The sequence below is a fragment of the Lolium rigidum genome, chromosome 6 (assembly GCF_022539505.1).
Source record: "Lolium rigidum isolate FL_2022 chromosome 6, APGP_CSIRO_Lrig_0.1, whole genome shotgun sequence".
NCBI classification, from domain to species: domain Eukaryota; kingdom Viridiplantae; phylum Streptophyta; class Magnoliopsida; order Poales; family Poaceae; genus Lolium; species Lolium rigidum.
This window is the reverse complement of record NC_061513.1, coordinates 292273627-292294802: the sequence shown is the minus strand read 5'-3', so window position 1 is coordinate 292294802 and position 21176 is coordinate 292273627. Positions and strand designations below refer to the sequence as shown.

The 21176-nt window shown below is 45.5% G+C and overlaps 2 protein-coding genes across 2 annotated transcripts; one reads left to right on the top strand and one right to left on the bottom strand.

Annotated features, from left to right (window-relative positions):
• Positions 1 to 12043: 12043 nt before the first annotated feature.
• On the top strand, positions 12044 to 13550 carry LOC124664372. The gene is made up of 4 exons (XM_047201907.1): positions 12044 to 12113; positions 12346 to 12397; positions 12470 to 12741; positions 12868 to 13550. Exons 1-4 carry the CDS (start codon positions 12044 to 12046, stop codon positions 13548 to 13550), a joined length of 1077 nt encoding a protein of 358 aa, XP_047057863.1.
• Positions 13551 to 14077: 527 nt separating this feature from the next.
• On the bottom strand, positions 14078 to 17126 carry LOC124666670 (glucose-induced degradation protein 4 homolog). Its single transcript, XM_047204006.1, has 8 exons — positions 16996 to 17126; positions 16151 to 16212; positions 15675 to 15818; positions 15016 to 15089; positions 14842 to 14896; positions 14700 to 14762; positions 14478 to 14605; positions 14078 to 14387 (listed from the first exon to the last, which is right to left on the bottom strand). The coding sequence occupies exons 1-8, from the start codon at positions 17045 to 17047 to the stop codon at positions 14309 to 14311; spliced, it is 657 nt and encodes a 218-aa protein (XP_047059962.1). The 5' UTR covers positions 17048 to 17126; the 3' UTR covers positions 14078 to 14308.
• Between the last annotated feature and the right edge of the window lie 4050 nt (positions 17127 to 21176).

The following is a 21176-nucleotide window of genomic DNA, read 5'->3' as shown; positions in this document are numbered from 1 at the left end:
CACAATGAAAACTCACCCAATATGCTTGACAGTCTTGCCGGCTGCTGATGGAGCTTCTGGATCCACCCTTAGTCTAGTAAATGAACCATAATATGTGGATTTTGTTAATTTATTTCAACCACTGTTACTGCAACCGGAACTAGATCATTAAGTGGTCAATTAAAATCTTTATCGACCAATATTTATTCTACAATAGTGTTATTTTCAAGTTTATTTGTGTCACTGGTCAGCTACCAGATGCTATTTTCAAGTTTATTCCTGTCACTGGCCAGCTACCAGATGTTATGTGCTATCACAACCATGCACACTACTAAAGGCACTGATGCATGTGAGCCTGATGTTGGAGTTATAGATTTTTGTGCATATTTGCATATATCTAGAACATATCCTTAAATTTCACCCCAGAGGTCATCATTGAGTTGGATGTCAGTTCTTTATACATGGATGTGCAACAAATGCTATTAACTAACTCAATAAATGATATATGGACTCGTGTAGTTCATAAATTTGGGACTCTACTTTAGTCATCTTTGATACTGGAATTAACATGTTTTGTTTAGTATTCATTTATTTTCCTCTGTCAACTTTTATAATTTGTTATGACTTTGGGGTCTTGTTATTTTAATCGATGGTAATGTCCATCTATACTTTGTAGGGAAGCAGGGTAGAAGTGTAGCTGGAGCTGGCTGGATCCGGCATGACCCGACCATTCGTTGTTGGGTTGTTTGTGGCCTCCCTCCCCTCACACGAGGTGGTAGGCCATGGCCACCCTTGGACCTCTACTACCTCCATTACCTCCAGGGTCCTGCTGTCGTGAGATGAGCCATGGTCTTGTTCTACGCCTTGATGTTTTAGGTGATCCCCGACATGGAGAACTTGAAGGAGGTGTTAGGGCAAGGTTGAGAAGATCAGGGAGCCCAAGATGGCTGGTCTTGTTTGTATTTTATTACTTCATTTTATTGTCTTAATTGTTTTGGGTGAGTATTTATTAGTTGAAAGGAAAGCACGAGCAGATGGTGCCCTGCTGCTCCTAGTAGAACACATTCTTATTTTGCTACCGCCGTTGATTCATTTCCTGCATATTCTGGGCCTGATGGCTAGCATTGTACTTGAGATAAATAAAATAAGTGTAATCATTTAATGTGTGGCTTCTATTTGATGTATGTTCCTTGTATTGCAAAGGACGAGGCATTGGCGTTGTTCCTCTAGATGTGTTTCTACTGCCGCCATGACAAAGAGGCCGACCTGCTACTGCTAGGTGACCCTCGTACCCTTGTACGCCGGTGAGTACATCATCCTGGTCCGGTCTATTTCTTATTTGCTGATGGATGGACGTGGACCTCCAATTTGTAGCCTAGTTTGATGTTGTGATAATGTGCCTTGTGGAAACTATGTTAACGGTATTGTGTTTCATATTTTAAACCATAATATGGTCCTTTGGTAATACAGTCTTTAGAGCATGTGTCAATTGGATTCATTTTATGAGTTGCCTACTTGTCTCCTTGCTTGTGGTACACCTGATTGCTTTTGAAGATCCCGTAAATATACCAGAAATGTGTTAAACTTTCACTACCATTGTTGTTGTACGATACTTGCATGTAGATTCAAGCTTCAGTCTAGTGATAGGTATAAACATGTTGCTGGGTTCTTGCCTGCGCCTTGAAAGATTGAAGGCTTGATGCAGAACATAGTTGTTCCATTATAAAAGAGCTTGACAGTTATCTTGCTGGTACTTATAGAAAGACCAGATGAACAATATTTAAAATATTGGTTGTACTCCAATTTTTAAACTATTTTACCTTATCCCCCAACATGTTAATGATTTCATGTTTTGTCTTGCATGTACAGCATTTCATCCTCGTCTTGCATTTACAACTTTTCATTAGGTACTAGAACTTAAGAATCTTGGTACCAAGCTTTAATTTTTCAAGGTTGTAATTCTGTATTTTCCTGGGACCCCTCTAGGCTTTTGCTATCAGCCTTTCTCTTGGGAATTTGTAGAGCTATCAATCAGGTTTAACATTGAGGCAAAGTCAGCTGTGTATCCATATTGTTTCAATAGCCTATTGCAGATGCACAGTTGTTGCCTGCCGTGTCATGTTGGGTCCTGTCGAAGTGCTCGAGATCTATTTATTCTTGCTAAATCTGCTCTAGAGTTGACCATCCTGTTTTAATTTGCTGATTTGAAATACACTATATATGTCATGTGTGCCTCATTAAACCGACTAGATGAATTTATAGGGTCAAGCACAGGGGAAGGCCTGCACAGAGGTCGATCATTAAACCGACAAGATCTGTAAATTCTTGCATGTGTGCTATATATGAAACCTTTTTTTTCTGAATCAAAAAAATTCTAGTTACGGATGAGATACATGCATACAATACTTAGTCCTCGCTTACTAAACTATTGTCTGAGTAGTGACCTTGACTTTCTCAGTGAATTGTATGTGTATGTCGGTATTTCAAATCACCAACAGAGCATCACCAAAATTAATAATTTTGAATACACCCTATGTATGTGGCTTTCCTGAATGCAAGGCAAGCACAATGAAAACTCAATTAATGTGCTTGACAGGTTATGCTTGCTGCTGGGCGAGTTTCTGGATGCATCATTAGTCTAGTAAACCAACCATAATATGCTGATTTCGCTACTTGTGGTCAAACAAAAGGCACTTTGATGCAAATCGACCGTGAGAGGGAAGAGCTCGACTTGGACGGCAGAGTGCCCTCTCCCTTCTCCTCGACGAGTAAAGAGTCAAAGTCTAAGTCGTCACACACGACGCACGCGTTGGTTCAACCCCATCTCATATTTATAGAGGAGGCCAAGGTTACAGGCTTTTGTTCAAATTTCGAAACTGTGGCGCCCTTTTCGCTGCCGCTTTTCGCCTCCCGCCATTTCTTGCCCATGGCTTTTGTTCAAATCCATCCATCCATCACCATCAAGGAGATACCTTTTAATGGACAATGAACCGTCGAGATGGTGTGTTGCCACGGATTGGTGACATGTCATATAAAATAAGGAACCTCCTAGCTAATTACGTGTGGCAATCAATCTTAATCCCCAGAAACCAGCCGGACGCCTGATTTTCTTTTAATTGGACGTGGGTTTGTTTGGAAGATCATTAACTACAGATCATATTCTTAGCGCTGGGCGTGGGTTTACTTGGAAGATCATTAACTACACGTGAGCTGATTGATTTGCCTGATTCGCGTGAGCTCGCGGGCTCGGAGCCGGCCGGCGACGCGGTGGCCAACGGAAGGAAAAGCGGGAGCTAGCGCGTGGCTTTCCAAGCTTGGTTCAGGACGTGCGAGTTCACAAGGTGCCCTTATAAACATGGTGCTGCACGTATACCCATGTCAGTAGCCCCCGAGTGTGTCTAAGGAAGTCGAAGACTTGCGTAAAGACTCCAAGCATAGGAAAGATAGGAGCCAGGGCACGACATAGGAGCATGTCGATCGACGCTGTACAGGTTCTCGATCGATAAACTGCGAGCAGCCGTACAATACGGATTATATGCCTTTCATATTATAGATGTTGTTTCTTTACTCCCTCTAGAGAACTTAGTACAAAAGTTTTACTAATTTAGTACTAAATTCTCTACACTTTTTATGGATCTGAGGGAGTAGATACTTTAACATACTTTACAAATTTTGACTCTTATCAAAAATAAATAATATGCAATCTACTTTGGGAAGGAGGAATTATTTATAAGGAGCCATCTTTATCTAAATTGTATAACTTATGAACTTAGGGCATCTCTAGCGGCGCGACGCATTTTTATGTCCATTTGCACCGGGCACGGACACACAAAAAAACGTCCACATATCTGCATGCGTCTGCCCCTTCTCCAGCGGCAGAGACGCATTTTTTTAACCGCAAGGGTCTGCCATGCATGATTAGAGAGGATAGAGAGGGAAAGATTTTATTTGTGGCTAGGAATGGCCAGCACATGGGTCCTCCCTGCATTAAAGGAGGAGAGAGAGCATGCCATGCAGCTCAAACAGGCAAACGTCCGCGCACAAACGCATTCCTGGTGCATATTTGGTCCACGATGCAGACGTTTTGCGTCTAGCCGTTGGAGCGCGTTTTTTGTCCGTGAAGACGCAAACGGACGATGCCCTTAGTTCGATTGTGGATCTCCGGCTGCAGGGCTTGTCCCTTCCTGACCGGTTGTGTTGGCTGCGGCGTATTGACCCCTCCAGACCGTGGCAGGGTTTGCCAGGTCTGCATGACATTGAGGCGTCCGAGCTGTTTCAGAGCTTGGTTCTTTTCACTATTGGAGATGGTAGGAGGATTTTCTTCTGGAGCAATCATTGGATCAATGGCAGAGGAGGTTGCACCGGCAGTGACTTCCCTTGATCCGACATGGCGCAAGAATGCCCGTTTGGATGCGGATGCACTGACAGATAATGCGTGGATCAGTGACATCTCAATGGAGCTAACTGTCGGCAACTATGTTCACTGCATCCGGATGTGGGAGGAGGTTGATAGGGTAGGAAGAGATGCGACTCTGTGGGACTGCATCTCCAGGAAGGGTTCTAGGAAGGGTTATGAGTCTGGCGTTTATTCAGCTAAAAGTACCTATGCCATGCTTTGCCATGGCAACATGAGATGGATCATGAGCATATCTACGTACATGGAAGGTGTTGCACCTTTGAAATGCAAGATTTTCTCTTGGTTATCGATGAAATACAGGCCGTGGACATCGGATCGGAGAGCGAGGCAGTGTACTTATGCTAGGCAGGTTTGGTTCATAGTCCTAAGTAGTCCTAGCATGAACATACCTAAGCTGCAACATAACTCTAATCTGAAGAGTTGGTGTGACTAAAGCCCAGAAGAGAGCGAGGAAGTTGTATAGGATGCGCTTTGATTCTCTGATTATCCTGACGGCATGGTTGCTCTGGAAGCAGAGGAATGCCAGGGTGTTTGGCGATGTTCGGACACATATGAACCCAATTTAGATCATTGGGTCAATCAGAGAAGAGTTTCATCTATGGGAGATCGCTAAGAGAGGAGGGAGTCAGGATTTAGCGTGAGTGTAGGCTTTAGTACGTTGGAGTGAGTGTGTGTATGGGAGGAATTGAGTTCCAATCAGTGATGTTAGCATCGGCTTGCTTATTCTTGTAATATGTTTTCCTTCTTCTACGAAGATAAGGCTTGTGCTCTTAAAATAAAATGAAAAACTTAGTATGATGGTAAAAATGACGACCAAAATTTCCAAAATATGGAACATCAAAAAGACCCAATAATACCATTGTGATACTCTTTCCGTACCGGTTTATGAACAATTACTTATATTTGAGAAGTGCTTACAACTTGCTTTGATAAATGATGGAGATATTACCACAGGGCAGAGCAGCAACAGGCCTGAGGGGGATAGACCTATTTGGGATGTGATCTGGAAAGCGAAGGTGCCACAGAAAGTTAAAATCTTCACCTGGCGCCTTGCAACGGATGCTCTGGCCGTGCAAACCAACAGATACTCTAGAAAGATGATCACGGACCCGACCTGCACAATTTGTGGTACAGAAGCAGAAGATGGTTATCACGCTACCATGCAATGTACTAAAGCCAGAGCTCTACGGTGCAGACTGCGGGACGACTGGGATTTGCCTCCGGACAGAGACCTTCAAAAGTCTGGAGTCGACTGGACTATCGGTATTCTTTGCTCAGTAAAGGAAGACACAAAGAGCAAAATTATGCTGTTGTGGTGGAGAGCATGGCACCTCCGGAATGACATCATTTTCGGCCAAGGGAAGGCAGGAATAAATGCCTCTGCTATTTTCTTATCAAATTATGCTCAGACCTTATCTACTATCAGGGAGGGAACAGCATACCAGGATTGCAAGGGGAAGAAGCCTATTTCTGAACTTCACATACGGGATGCACCATCTAACTCTAACACACAATCTTGCAACTGGAAACCGCCTGATGCTGGATGGCACTCTTTATGTGTTGATGCTAGTTTCCTTGCAAATAAAAATACTGGCTCCTGGGGAGCTATAATCAGAGATGAAAAAGGAGATACTATTGTCTCATCCTGGGACATCATCCCCTTCTGCGAGAATGCTGAAGCTGCTGAATCTATTGCCTTTTTGCAGGGCACCAAGCTTGCACTAACCTCAGTTCATTCAAGTTTAGTAGTCCAAAGTGACTGTGCATCTCTGATAAAAAAGCTATCAAGCCAGGAAAGGGATAGATCAAGAACAGCGGGAATAGTGATGGACATCAGGGAGAGTCTTCAGCAATTTCGAGAGTTCAAAGTTCAGAAAATACATAGACAAGATAATATTGTGGCACATGAACTTGCTAGGCATAGCTATACTACTGGTACTGGTGGTGTTTTGTATGGCTCGACTCCTTCCTGTGTGTTGGAGAGGGTCGCAACTTCCTGTAATCGAATCTTGAGCTGAGTTTAATACAATCACCATTTTCAAAAAAAAAACGTATATCGAGAAAAAACTTTGACTACTAATTTGATCAATAAGATATAAGATATATGCCAAAAAAATTATACCATTGATATTTATTAAATATGAATCCAATGGTATAATTTTTGTGGTATAGATCTTATATTTTGTTGATCAAATTTGCAGTTAAACTTTTTTCTCGAAATGTGTAATCGCCCTCTAAGCCGTTATGGAAGGAGCACATATGGTGGCTTAGTTTAGCTTCCAGTACATCCAACTACGGCATCTGCTTGATGATGATCTCAACGATCTCCGCTGCACCAGACGGGCATTCTCTCTTCAGTAACTGAAAACCATGAGTGGTCACGAACGATCTCAGATTACCAGCACAAAACAAAAACTACATGCATGCCCCCTTCAGTATGGCGCACCCATGCCGCTCCGCCAGCGCGAGCATGGCGCCGACCGAGCCCAAGTCCACGCACGCGCGCATTGTCTCCCTGCACGCGAGCTTCAGCTTCTCCAGCCTGTACTGTCCACCGCCACGAGCAGCCGCTCTGCCCTCGTCGCCTCCACCTCTACCTGCTCGTAGAAATCGAATCGCAGCGCTTCCTTGTACATGAACTGGCGCATGGCCGGCCTCGAAGACCTTCGCGTCCACATCGACGTGGAGTTTGCTGGATGTGGCCTTCTGGAGTTCCACCTTGAAGACGGGGCACAGCGCCTCCAGCACCCACCGGCGCGCGGAGAACAACTCCCCGCCGGCGTGGACGACCACGTTGCTTAAATTCTTGCTCCGGATGGCCTCCGCGAAAAGCCCGTGCGCGTCAAACTGAGGCGGAAGCGGAGGCGCCACCTTGGCTGCGAACTGGTCTGTGCGCATACCCAAGAAACAAACCGGCATTTCTCGTATGTATACTCTAAAGCTTTGTAAACAACTATGTACCTAACAAGATGGGAGCAGACCCTTATCCCGTTCTCGCTCTCGAGGAAAGAACTGCACGACCTGGTAGAGGCCATTTTCTTCAAGTGCCTCAAGTCTTATGTTTAAAAGGTGTGATATGATTTTAACTTCATCTCTCGCAGCCATGGTCCAAGTCGAGTAATGTATACTAGACTTTTATATTTATTTCTAATTACTTTATCAAAAGATAGACTTAAGCAATTTATTTTTATATTTATCCATGATTACAATATGGCTAAGTATGAAATGTAGCATTATTTTCTATACATTTCTAACACATCAATAATTGATAAAGACATGCATGCAATGCCAAGTTTAAATCTAACATTATTTGGAATGCTATTTCAGATTAAGCAAGATTCTCTTAAACCTCGGAAAAAAAATTTGTGCCCCCACGGATTAATTTATGATATCGAGATAAATTAAAGTATTAGGTATAATGTGTGATTTTGTGTGTTTTGTAATATTATTAAATACTCCCTCCGTTCCTTTCTATAGTGTTTTCCTACTAGTGTTCTTTCAGGACACCGACACCTTCATCTATTGCTCTTCATACTAGAGATGGTGATCTCCCCAATTTATCATCCAAAAAATAGCATCTTGGAAGTAAATTTCCTTAAGCGCTCTGGCACTTAAATACTCTAGGATTTTGCACTATCGTTGTATGGATTGTAGCCCAAGCCGTCCTTGTTTAGAGCTAAGATGCATCATGATTCGGCATTCTATGGTTTTCCATTTATATGCACCTTCGGCCATACATTTCCATACATACATATATAGCACCGACTCTAGATCATCTCCCTGAACAAACACACTTCGGCTCCATCATATCATGCCGCCGATCATGCCAATGTCGGCGCTGATGTCCGCCCTGCGCGGCGCCGGCCGGCAGCACCTCACCGCGTCCACCGTCGCCGCCGCGAGGAAGGTCGTCACCGGCTCCCACGTGCTCCGGATCCACGGCTACACGCAGCTGATGAGGAGGACGGTCCCCACAGGCACGGCGGTCACCTCGACCGCGTTCGGCGTCGGCGGCCACGACTGGCGGATCGAGTGCTACCCGAACGGCCGGGACGAGGAGCACCGCGGCTACACGTCCCTCTTCCTCAGCAGCCCCGGCTGCGACGCCACGGCGAGGTTCGGGATCACCGTGCTCGGCGCCGCCGGGAAGCCGACCTCGTGCGCCCGCGCCTCCCAGGGTGATGTGCGCTTCCGCTACTTGGGCCAGGAGGCCGGCTGGAAGGACTTCGGGTGGAACGAGGAGCTGCGCGAGGGGGAGCACCTCGTGGACGACTGCCTCACCGTCCTGTGCGACGTCACTGTCGATCAGGTTATGCCCGCCAACGAGGTCGCCGTCGCAGCCGAGGCGGCGCCGCCGAAGCCGCCTCGCTTTGACGCGCGCGGGCTTTTCGCAGAGGCCATCCGGAGCAAGAATTTAAACAATGTGACCGTCCACGCTGGCGGGGAGTCGTTCACCGCGCGCCGCTGGGTGCTGGAGGCGATGTCCCCCGTCTTCAAGGCGGAACTCCAGGACGCCACCTCCGGCGAACTCCACATCGACGACGTGGACGCGGAGGTGTTCCAGGCCATGCGCCAGTTCATGTACAGGGAAGCACTGCGATCCGATTGCTACGAGCAGGTCGCGGTGGAGGCGACCATGGCGGAGCGGCTGCTGGCGGCGGCGGACACGTACGGGCTGGAGAAGCTCAAGCTCGCGTCCGGGGAGACGCTGCGCGCGCGCGTCGACTCGGGCTCCGTCGGCGCCATGCTCGCGCTCGCTGAGCGGCATGCGTGCCCCGTGCTGAAGGAGGCGTGCATGGAGTTCTTGTCTTGTGCTGGTACACTGAGATCGTTCGTCGCCACTGACGGTTTTCAGCGGCTGAAGAGAGAATGTCCGTCTGCTGCAGCGGAGATCGTTGAGATCGCCGTCATGCAGATGCCGTAGCTGGATGGATTTTTGGAAGAGTTAAACTGAGGCACCATATTTGGTATCATAATCGTATTATTAGAAAGGAACGGAGGGAGTATTAATCTTTGCAAGTCTGGTTCGCTAAGATTTTCTTGGAGTAAAATACATGGCTAGTCATTAAACTTGTCGGTGGGGTTCAGTTCCATCACCGTACTCAAAGAATACGTGTTTACGGTCACTAAAGACGATGAGTGTGCGCAAAGACGGTCACTGGTGCCAGGAGCCGGCAGTATTTGCTGACATGGCAAGCGTGGAACCCACATGTCTCGACATTGACACTATAACACGGAAAAAGCAAACATAGAAGGTTCTTTCCGCAAAACGGCCATTCCCCTACTTGCGGCTTTCTCCTTCTCGCTCTCAGGAAGTGGTCGGCGTGGCCGCGTGCAGGAGATGGACCTCACCGTCCTCGCCTCCACCGATATGGCCAACGTCGGCTTCGGAGCGGAAGAGCATGCGCGTAGCCGTCTCCTCGCTCGGGCAGCGACAGAATGGTGCGGCTGCCTTAGACGCGATAGGCAGCTCCCCCGGGCCGTCCATGGCGTCGGGACTGTGCGATTTGTCCGCCGGGACAACGCACCACCCAGCTCCCCTGGCGTCCTGGACCCCAGCCCCGGACGCGGCGCAGGTTCCCGGTGTTGGTTCCGTCCTCGGACAGCTCCTCTGCGCTGCAAGTGACGGCGACGAAATCCACCCGACATGCCCGCCATGGCCGTTCGACCGAGGACAAAGTGACGCGCCTGGCACCCCAGCCTCCCTGGCGCCCAGTGCCGCGTCCACCGAGCGCGGCGTGACCCCTGGACAGTTGGCGGAGAGACCTCCTGGCAGTTCCGAGCGTCGCCGTCGTGTGGCGTCCTGCTTGGCCGGGAGGCAGAGGGTGGATGCGGTGGCCGGAGCGCTGCCATTCGCGTGCGGCCACAGGGCATTTGGAGGCGGCGTGGAGAGCCTGACCGGCAGCGGAGATGGGGAGGCACCGGCGAGCCTGACCGGCTGCAGAGACGGGAGCCTCGTGGTTGACATTTTTGACCATTGGACGGGGTTTGAGATAGAGGAAGTGGGACACACCACCATCTGCCAGTTTTGCAAAAACAAATCACCTGAGTGGATGCATGCCAGAGGTCAGGTGGTTTTATAAAAAAATACACTGGTGGAACCATTGACATGTGGGTCAAGAGCGTGCCACGTCAGCAAATACCATCAGCTGCTTCCACCAGTGACCGTCTCTGTGCGCATTGACCGTCTTTACTGACCGTAAACATGTATTCTTAGAGTACGGTGACTTAGTCGAACCCCACTAACAAGTTTGAGTACTTCCTGTGTATTTTACTCGATTTTCTTGCTGTAGATCTTTTTCATTTAGAACAGAGTCAATAAAACTCTTTATCGATTGAGATACAGACGGGTCCTCATAAATAATTCCTCCTTCTAAAGTAGGTTGCGTATTGTTTTTTATCAAAACTAAAATTTGTAAACCAAAAAAATAACAACATCCATAATATGAAATGCATATAATATACTCCATCTAAACCCTCTAAATCTGCATGTAATATACAAACGGGTCCTCTAAATGCATATAATATACGGAATTGCTAAAAACCAGGCGCCTGAGATATATTAAATCTCAGTCACCTAGTGTATTGCATAAGGGTATCAAGATTTGTACACTGTTGCTTTTTTTTGCCTCGGGTATCATTTTCTTCATGGGCTCTTCACGCTCGTGCGCTACTTTGTCGTGGCTGCGTGCCTTGTAGCATGGCGTTTAACATTTTCTTTTGGTTTTTTTTGTTGTTTTTGTGTGCACTGCTTGTTCTTTGCACCAAAAAAAAAAATAGCGACATAGAAAAATGTCCTGGTCCATTGGGTTATTTTCTAATTTGTGCAACTGAGAATTTTTCAAGTTGCATGTAAGCTGAAACAGAGATTTTTTTAACAGTTGCATGTAGGTCGGAACTTAGAATTTTTCGGTTGCATGTGGATCGCAACTAAGATTTTTCAAGTTGCATATTGGTCGCAACTAAGATTTTTTTGGTTGCATCTGGGTCGCAACTAAGATTTTTCCGGTTGCATGTTGGTCGCAATTAAGACTTTCACGGTTGCATACGGCCATACGGGTTACAACTGAGTTTTTCCCCGATTACATGCGGGTCGCAACTGAAGTTTTCCTAGTTACATGTGGTTTGATGTGGTTTACAACTGAGATTTTTTTAGCTGCGACCCAACTAAGATTTTCCCGGTTGCATGTGGGACGCAACATATATTTTTTCATTTCATATAGGTCAGAACTGATATTTTTTCAGTTACACATGGATTGCAAATGAGATTTTCTAATTGTACATAGGATGCAACTCTTAACCGAGAACGGACATTATTAAATGCAGCCACCAGGAGCAAGGAGTGCAATGATCTTATGAAACACATGCAAACAGTTTTGGAGGTCTCTTCTTCACAAAAGGCCTCTTGACCACCAAACACCGCCCCAAAAATAGCACGGCGAGACCCAACCGCTCCCCTCCCAGAATCCACCCCTGTTGCCGCTATAACCCCGAAACAAAATTGGCAACTCTCAGCTTTACCAACTTTAGGATATAGGTCGAGCAGAACCAACCTTCCTGCCTTTTTTTTCCTACCTGCGCAACATCCCGTGGTAAAGCAGGCTCCAGCTCCTGCCGGCGTTCAGCTTTTTTGTTTCCTGCAGAAACATGAACGAACTCAGAAAACTGAAGCGTGGGATCAGCACCAAGCGAAGCGACCCTGTCATCGTCCAACAAGGTACGAGATTTTTCTTTGGTTTCAGAGGTGATCTTTCTTCGGAATTCCATCTTCCCCACACATACATTTCCGATTTCTCATGGTGATTTGACTAGTTGCATTGCATTGATACAAATTTCTTGTCATTCTCTTCCAAAAAGTACTTCTGCAATGATATTTTGGTGCTCACCTGTTGAGGGATGAAAAGCCTGTGTTGGTTAACCCAGGTGGCCATTTGGTTGCTTGCTTGCAGCCCAAATTCCCTTTGATGAGTGGGAGGAGCAACAACGGTATTGGCCTTCACCGCTGGTGCCGCTGGCGACCCCATCGCCACGGGCGCCTCTGGTGAGCCCTTCACTGAGGGCGCTGCAAGTGAGCCCTTCGCCGCGAGCGCCACCGGTGAGCCCCACGGGGTCACCGCGGACCCCAGGCGGGAGCCAGAAGAAGCCGGTGTTGGGCAAGGTGAAGAGCAAGGCTAAGAAGTGGATGCATCTGCTGCACCACAAGAAGAAGCTCCCCGCGCACGAGGAGATGATGATGTGGACGCCACGTATTGGTCCTGGCTTGGACGATGGCTACAGCAGGGGGGAACTACACGATGCTGATGAGCACCTTGGGACACCAAGCACAGCTCTCCACCCAACTTCATGTATGTCTGTCTGAATTATCGCATGCCTTAACACCTCCCCTTCAATTCAGCCAAGACATCAATTCCAGCATAGTTCCAGTGCGATGATTGAATCCCGATAAATGTTTATTTTCACGTGAACTGTAGTTGCTGAGTCGGCACACGAACCTGAGGTGTACATGGAAGTCCCATCAAGGCAGAACACGCCAGCCCCGAGCCCCAACGCGCGCCAGGAACAGCCATTCTTCAAGGTCAGCAGCCGGTTCGAGTCAGAAATGAAGGAAGCCAACGAAATGCTGATGGAATCGAAGCAGCTCCGTGTCAGAACGTCCAAGCAGAAGACTGTGACGTTCGCACCGATACTAGAATATGGGCCAGAGATCGAAAACAAAGGCCGAATCGTCGACAAAGAACTCCCTGAATCAACAACCGGAGTATTCAGAAAGTCATGCACTACAGTATACCAGGCTGGCCTAAAGATGGTTTCTAGAATCCAAGATACAATGGTAGCATACAACATCGACAGAAGTCGCGCGGTAGAGAAAATAGTATCAGTCAATAGATACCTTATGCTGAAGCTGGAGCCTGGAGAAGACGACGAAGCGCTTGCGGAAGGCATCACCGAGGCTGTCCTAAATCTGTTGGAAGCCTGGAGCGAGAATGTCGAAAGGCCTTTGATGCAGAGGTCAAAGGAGATCTCTTCCTGGTTCCTGCATGGAGGGAGAGAAGAATCACCTCCTGTCCCAGTGTCTACACATCCTTGTCCAAACGAAGGTAATCTTCACCAGGTGTGCAAGGGTGGCTCCTGTCTGCACAACATTATTATTTGAACATTATATTAGCTAACAGGAAACTTATGACATGCAGATGCAGAAGAGTTCTATTCATTAGATAATTAACTACTAATTGGAGCAAATCAGAGTGACACGGCATTAGTAGAGTTTGTTCACCTTACAATATAGACCCTTGGAGGCAAAGACTAAGAGCGTGCCCCAAGTATACTCTGTTCATAGAATTAACATTATAGTGAAAACATCTTGTGTAATGTGTATTACAAGTGAAACCGAAAGGAAATTTCCACACCTTTGTACAAGAAAGTTTACAAGTAAACGACTGCGATCTTGATTGATATTCTCTTCAGACAAACCTCGGCACTATGGTTCTATCAGAGATTACATTTCTACATTTACAATAACTGAACCAAAAATAATCAACTCTACAGCTAACTTATGCAAAAAAAAGGCACAAATCATGCCTTTAAATGAGCAACTGCCTCCATATTCATATCAAACTGAATTTCGATACAACCATATTATGGTCGACACAAAAGCAAATTACACAGGTCAACTTTACATAATGACAAAATTGATAACTCACTTTTAGAACATTGAGATTGGAAAAAGATAAGTTACATAATTGTTTGATCTCACAACATTCACTGGTACAGCCATACATACATGACATATCATCTCTTTACTGGACCATTAGGGACTGGGTTTCACTACACACACGGTATATGTTCATATGGGCAAGTGCAGAAAGGCGCCAGTGTAAACCCTGCCACTTCAGATACTAGATTAATACATTGTCACTGCAGCTCATAAGAAGAAAAGGTAAACCCAGATTGTTTCTCATTGGTACACTTCAACTCAAGCTTCTGAAATGGACTGCACATAAAGAGAACAAAAGACAACTTCCTAATTAAAAAAATCCATAGTAGATTCGCAATAAGTGAACCACAGCAAAATATTGATTACCTGCTGTTTGGGTCGTAATAAAAGCCACTGATGGATCCATCTTTACAAGAAAAGCAGACGTAGTAGAAACCCGCTATGGTCAACCCACAGTCCACTCCAACATTCACAAAGTACTGCTCTTTCCATCTCTACAGGTTACATTAGAAAATTGGAAGCTAATATCAGATAAGAATTTTAAGATGTGACACTTAGGCATAAGAACATATCAGGTTTGTGCAGTACCATAAATATATGAGGATAGTTGCTAAGGTCCATAGATTTGCCACCATCTGTCTCAATCTGACTCTGCAAGAGAAACATATATGAGAAATGTATTCTCTCGAATTCATGTTGACTGATTATACCAATTAAGGTAACTGGTTACCAGAAGAGGGGTAAATGATTCGAACTTGGACCAGTGCCTTACATCATCCTCTGCTCTGCAAAACAGAAGCAAGAATTATGTTTCCAGGAGTAAGTTTGGAATGTTATCCTGAACCAGGACATATATGTATGAAGAAAGGTAAATGATGGCATTAGCATAGAATCAAATACTCACGATGCTTCCCACTTGCCAGTGAAAAATGTATAGTTTTTAGCATCAACTATCTCCCCCTCCCAAAATGTCACCACCTATGGATAGAGAGAACCAATAAGCAAAGTTAAAGTGGATGAAATAAAGTAACAGAAAGGGATAATACATAAACTACAACGTTTTGAGAAAAAATAATGGATCACCTATAAACCCAAAACCTTCTGACAATTACCTGAATAATACCACTTTCTCCTTTCTAAAAACAATATGTCATTTCATGGCTTTTATATTTCTTCTCATGAATTGCAATTTTGTATAGAAAACCTCAAAAATCCGGTCTGCCTCGGAGGATGCTCAGTTCTAGGTGCAATATCTGGCTTCTTAGGGGAAGGGCCAGGGGTCACTGCCTCTCAGGTCCCGTTTTCCGTTTCTAAGAGAAATAAGTCCACCTCTGCAGCAGTACATTTCTTTCTCTAGTTCATTTAAGAAATTCTATGGTGACCCATAATTTATTTAGTACATCTAATAAATGCATGTTGGCTATGAAAATTAGATAGTGATAACAATACGCAAATGAATAGTGGATTTACAAAAACTAATCTTTATATAAATGTTTTTTCAAAGAAATGATGATAGCATATGAAGTAAGGGAGTTAAAGTGGAAGAAGAAACAGGTTTCTTACAGGTGTATCAGCTAAGGGGACATTAAGAGCTTCCATCGTTCCACATAAATACCCCTGTTCGAGATCACAGCCATGGATACGCACATTGACTTTCCATGCTTCATCTTTCTGCAGACTTGAAACATTCTGAGTTCCTGCGAAACACTGGACGAAATGTGCTAGTACATTTAGGCGAATCAACAGTAACATGAACACCACAGCTCATATTCGAGGATAGCAAAAAAGAAAACTGGAGCATCAACAGCACTCTCCCACTACTTCACAACATACACAACAAAGGGCAATGTTTTCCATTGCCCTGGAAACACAGGCAATATATATTTCACATTTCTGCTCTATTAGAGCACACGGTGGTCAACAAAAATCAGCAACATTGCATGATAACTGCTGTTTTGGACAAAGGCCTTTTGATAAGAATTCAAGCTTCAGTTGTTCCATCTTAATCGAAGTTTCAAATAATGGCACCAGAAACGTACTCTTCCAGCAGTTAAGAGTGAACAGCTAGGAGCAGAAGGCTGCGCAGCATTTGTATCTTGACCTGCAACGAGAATTTCATATCAGTGTTATGCGACAAGCTACCAAACTAGACAAGACCCATAAACTAAAGACAGGTAAGGCCGCAGAGCAAAAAAAAACATTTATGTTGTCTGTAGGAGGAACCAAAATGCAATGGCAACGTTAATTATTCAATGTTGATTTCAAACACCCGATGCAAAAGCGTGGACCAACTTGTTATTGCAAGAACAAGATCTCGATTGTGTTTCCTTGTTCTTTTTTCCAAAGACGGCAACTTGACTATCAAATAAAGCAGATTTTCACATGCTGAATACATTCAGGACCTCTCACACTGGAACAAACATTCACACTCGTGAATGATCAAACATTTGCGGCACCGGATTATCCAGGAGGCTTCCTTAAACAGTTAACACAGAATCAGAAAAAAAAAATGGAGGCTGAAACCAATCAGTTCCAGCCCAATACTCTCGGCTGGCACTCGAGCTAAAATTCAGCAGCGCCATCTGAAATCCGAACCCTCCAAATCACAATAACGCCCTGCACTGCACGAGCGGCCGAATTACAGCAGCCTGCTTACGCAGTCAGGAGGATGCAAATCCTAAACCAATACCAAATTACTCACGCTCTCCAGTTCAACCTAAGACAAATCCAGAGAAATCACGGGCTGGATCGATCCTACACGGGTGCTAGACCAGGCTTGCGTCGGGTCGGGTCGGATCTAGAGCTGGGAATCGCATGACGAACAGAACGGGGATGGAGTGCGTCACAAAGAGAGGGGAGGCGAGGGCGAAGGGCGGGGCGGAACCTGAAGAAGGCTGCGACGAAGGGGTGGCGGTGTCGACCACCCTCACCGGCATCTTCGGCGGCGACGGCGGGTGAGGTCGCCGGCGACGAGGCTGGATGGATGTTTGGAGAAGAAGAGTCCCGGGTTGTGTCGTGTCGTGTCTGAACAATAGGGACTGTTTTGCTAAGAGTATTATGCAAAGCATATTTCGATTCATCCTTTTCTTCCAAGGATTTCAACCTCGGTAAACATTTTTTATTACAAAATGCAGGATCATAATTTAGCAAGCGAGTCTTGTCAATTTAGGGCATTTTTAATAATTGTGTGCATAGCTCACAATTCTAGCTATTTTCGTCGACGTGTAGTACCCCGAGATGGACTATGCACTGAAACTGGCATTGTCGATCCTAAATCAGACCCGGTGCCCCGCGTTGCCACATGCACGACCGTTTGCCGAATAAAGCAATTGCTTCCGAAGGACGAACACATGTTGCCAGTTTTATGCCTCTTCCCAGCACGATATAAGTAGTATGCGATATTGTTTCGATTTAGCAGCGTGATAAGTTGTTTATTCTTTTTCATAATGTCAACATGCCAACATGCACTAACTTCTTTATGGGGCGTGTAAGAAATGCAACAATTCTCAAATTCATGTGAAAATTCAAAATGTTGAGCTCGTTAAGAATTTGTTTGAAGAAAAGAAAAAGGTGAACAAGAAATACACCAATTTATTAGGGTGTGTGAAGAATTGGATGGGGATATCAATGAGAAACGTGTGTTGGAGCAAAACATGGAAAATTAAAGGAGAATTGCAAGGAGAAATCTCGAATTGAGTACGTGGTAGGTGCAAGATGGAGAAGGGGAACTTACTCATAGAGGAGAAGAGGAAATGGGAGGATAAAAAGAAGTGTTAAAATCCAACTTTTCAGGTTTAAGTCCTATGAACACATATTTGGGTTCTAATTATTTAAAAAATCACCGTTGGAGCTTCCCATATCATATTTCTTTCCAAAAAAGAACTGGAGGATGAGAATAAAAGGTTGGAATACGCAGTTTTGATCTTCTAAAAGCTAGCGATGAAAACTAGGACAAGATGAACAAGATCCATCAAATTTGTGATGAATGAGATGTATCCATTTGAATATAGAACCTGTGTGCTAAAAAACTAGTGCGTGCTAAAAAAAACTAATGAGTAGAGTTATAATATTATTGTCCAAGACTATTTGTTATCCAAAGTTTTATGTAAATATCCTAAATTGAAAAAACACGCTTGATGCCTATTTTGGATGATGCCAGTGTGGGCGGCCACCCCTTAAACCATAGTAGTTTTGCCGGCATTTTCGAAGGCCTTATCTAGGGTTTTATTGCTGGACACTTGGTGACACATGTGGAGATGCTCTAACCAACGTAATAACCTAGCACGCTGAAGTGGGCAACTGGATATAAAATTTAGCGCATCGAGGCATCAAGTTTTTCAATTCGAGATTTGGCAGGCTGCAAATTTATTTATCCTTAAGCAATAGAAGAGGGAAAGTGTGCCTTTTCTTCCACATATTCTACTTTCTTCTTTTATGGGGATTGGAGGTTACCATAGGTTGCCTAGGAGGATCTATTTCAATGAAACCTATAAAAATAAGAACTAAATATCTAATCTTTAAGAACTCAACGATCTTCTATCGAAAAAGAACCCGATGGAATTTTGAGTATTTGGGATCTCCTACTCATCCCTCCTCATCTGGTTGATAATTAGGTTCGGGAAGCTCGATCAACCCTGAAGAAATATGTGAAGAACAACATCTTCATTTCGAAAAAGGAATATTTTTTCTTTTATTTTTATCTTTCGAAAGAAAACTTCTTTCCTTTCTTGACATGACACCAGAGATAGGAGGTGGTTCCACAACTCCATTCAATACCTAAGAAAATATCTTTTTTTTGAACATGGGAAGGACCTCGAAGGGTCCAACTGCTTTCATTTACTCGGTGAGGTAACCTTTTACATGGATAACCTCAAGAGAAAAGGAAAATACAATCAGGCCATCTAGTTTTACACAAAGGACCTCAAAAAGAAACTGGAAAAAGCATCAAGTCCCACTCCACCGAAGATGAAGATGCACTCAACGCCATGGCTGCCGGCACCGTCGTCGGGGACAGAACCACTTGCCTTCGGAGCGACGATGAACGCCATGACTAAGTCGCAGAAGGGCCTCCAGATAGGCTCGCCTTCTAGGAGGTTGAGAAGACTGCGGCGTTCGTAGCACCGCAGCACGTAGTGGCCCCGGTGACCATAGGTAACAGCGGCGCAAATTCGCCTCCATTGATGAACTCCGTCAGTTGCAGCCTGAGCTTCCCGTGGAGCAACGAATCCCATCACCCCATCCACCCTTCCGCCACCATAGCGACGAGGACGAACAGAGCCAGAGCAGCACCCCACCAAATAGGAAAGCTAAGTCCCTCCAATCTCCTCCTTCTCAGCCACCATGGCCAAGAACTGACGGGGACAAAGAGAGTAGCAGCCAACCAGCTTCAAATTATTCCAGCAAGAAAGAGATAGAGACATGGGAGCCGCCAAAAAATCAGAGGGAAAATCGAGAAAAGAGGAATCATCGCCATGGAACTAGCAGAGACGTGCCGGCATAGGAAACATGAGCCCCCTTTCTTCTACCTTCCGCCTCGTTGTTGCGCTGTTGAGGAAGAAAGGCTTGAGAGAGAGAAGCGGTGTATCTGGATCCGGCCGCCTGTTTATTCGCTGGGAGAGAGCTACCAAAGAAAACACCTACAACTAGAAGAAGTTTTGCCCTCTCCCACCTGTCGCCGGCCACCAGGGCTGCCGGCGGCGAGGGAGTGAGAGGTCGGCAGAGGGATCTGGAAGAGGAAGCAAGGAAGGGGCAGCACGGGGCTGAAGGCTCCACTCGGGTATTCTCTGGAACAGTCAATCTGTAAGATCTAAAAAAATATCTAATACTGAGATCAACCTTTCAGTAGAGGAGCAACCAATGAGTGCGGACGCATACACCCTCGATTAGGACTAGCAATTAGGGAGTGAGGTTGACCCTTTTATATATTTATTACAATCTGCCTATCATCAATTAAAGGAGTACTAGTTTTATTTTTTCCTAATTAAACTAGTAGCCATAGGGATGATTGAAAGAGAATATCAATGCATATCATCGCTTCGCTCGCTTTCCAATGGTTTAGAGCGAAAGATAAGAGTCAAAAAAATACATCCAACGCTCAAACCCAAAATTACTATTTTCTCCTATTCATATTAATTGCCACTAGTATGGATGTATCTAGAACTAAAATATATCTAGATGCATCTATGTTAGTAGCAACTAATATGGATCAGAGGGAGTAATAGGAAGAGAATGAAGATTATCTTTATTAGAAAGCCTGCCATTTTCAGTGGAACCCTCTCTATGTCTCCCTGTATGGACTCATAGTTTGCAAATTGAATGTCAAATTCAGGGTGACAGAAAGACAACCAAATGTTCTCAAATACTCTAGAAAAAGATCTACCACTAGAAATTTCTGTTACTAAACAAACTGGCAAAAAAAAAGACTGAACACCCTAATATTTTCTGTTCCTAATAATGCTGCCTCATTTTAGCGTCGATCCATCGGATTACGGCCACTGCGTCACGACCATATCGACGACGTCCGCCGCAGCAGACGGGCAATCTTTCCTCAGCCGGGCAAAACCATCCGTCGCCACAAACGAGCTCACATTACCAGAACACGAGAGAAACTTGATGCACGCCTCCTTCAACGAGGCGCAGCCATGCCGCTCTCGCTGCGCGTGAGCATTGCGGCGACGGAGCCGATGTCGACGCGCGCGCACAGCGCCTCCCCGCACGCGAGCTTCAGCTTCTCCACCCCATACTCGTCCGCCGCCACCAGCAGCCGGTCCGCTATCGTCGGCTCCACCTTGATCTTCTCGCTACAAGCAGGGCCGTAGTTGCTCATGAACTGGAGCATGGCCTTGAACACCTCCGCGTCCAAGCCGCCGGCGATGTGGAGTTGGCCGGATGTAGCGTACTGGAGGGCCTCCTTCAAGACGGGGGAGTGGGCCTCAAGCATAAACCGGTGCGCAGGGAAGATCTTCCCGCCCACGTGTATCGTAACGATGTCGTCCGTTGGCCTGTTGCTCCATATGGCCTCCGGGAAGAGAGCGTCGAAGCATGGTGGCGGCGGCGGCGCCGAGG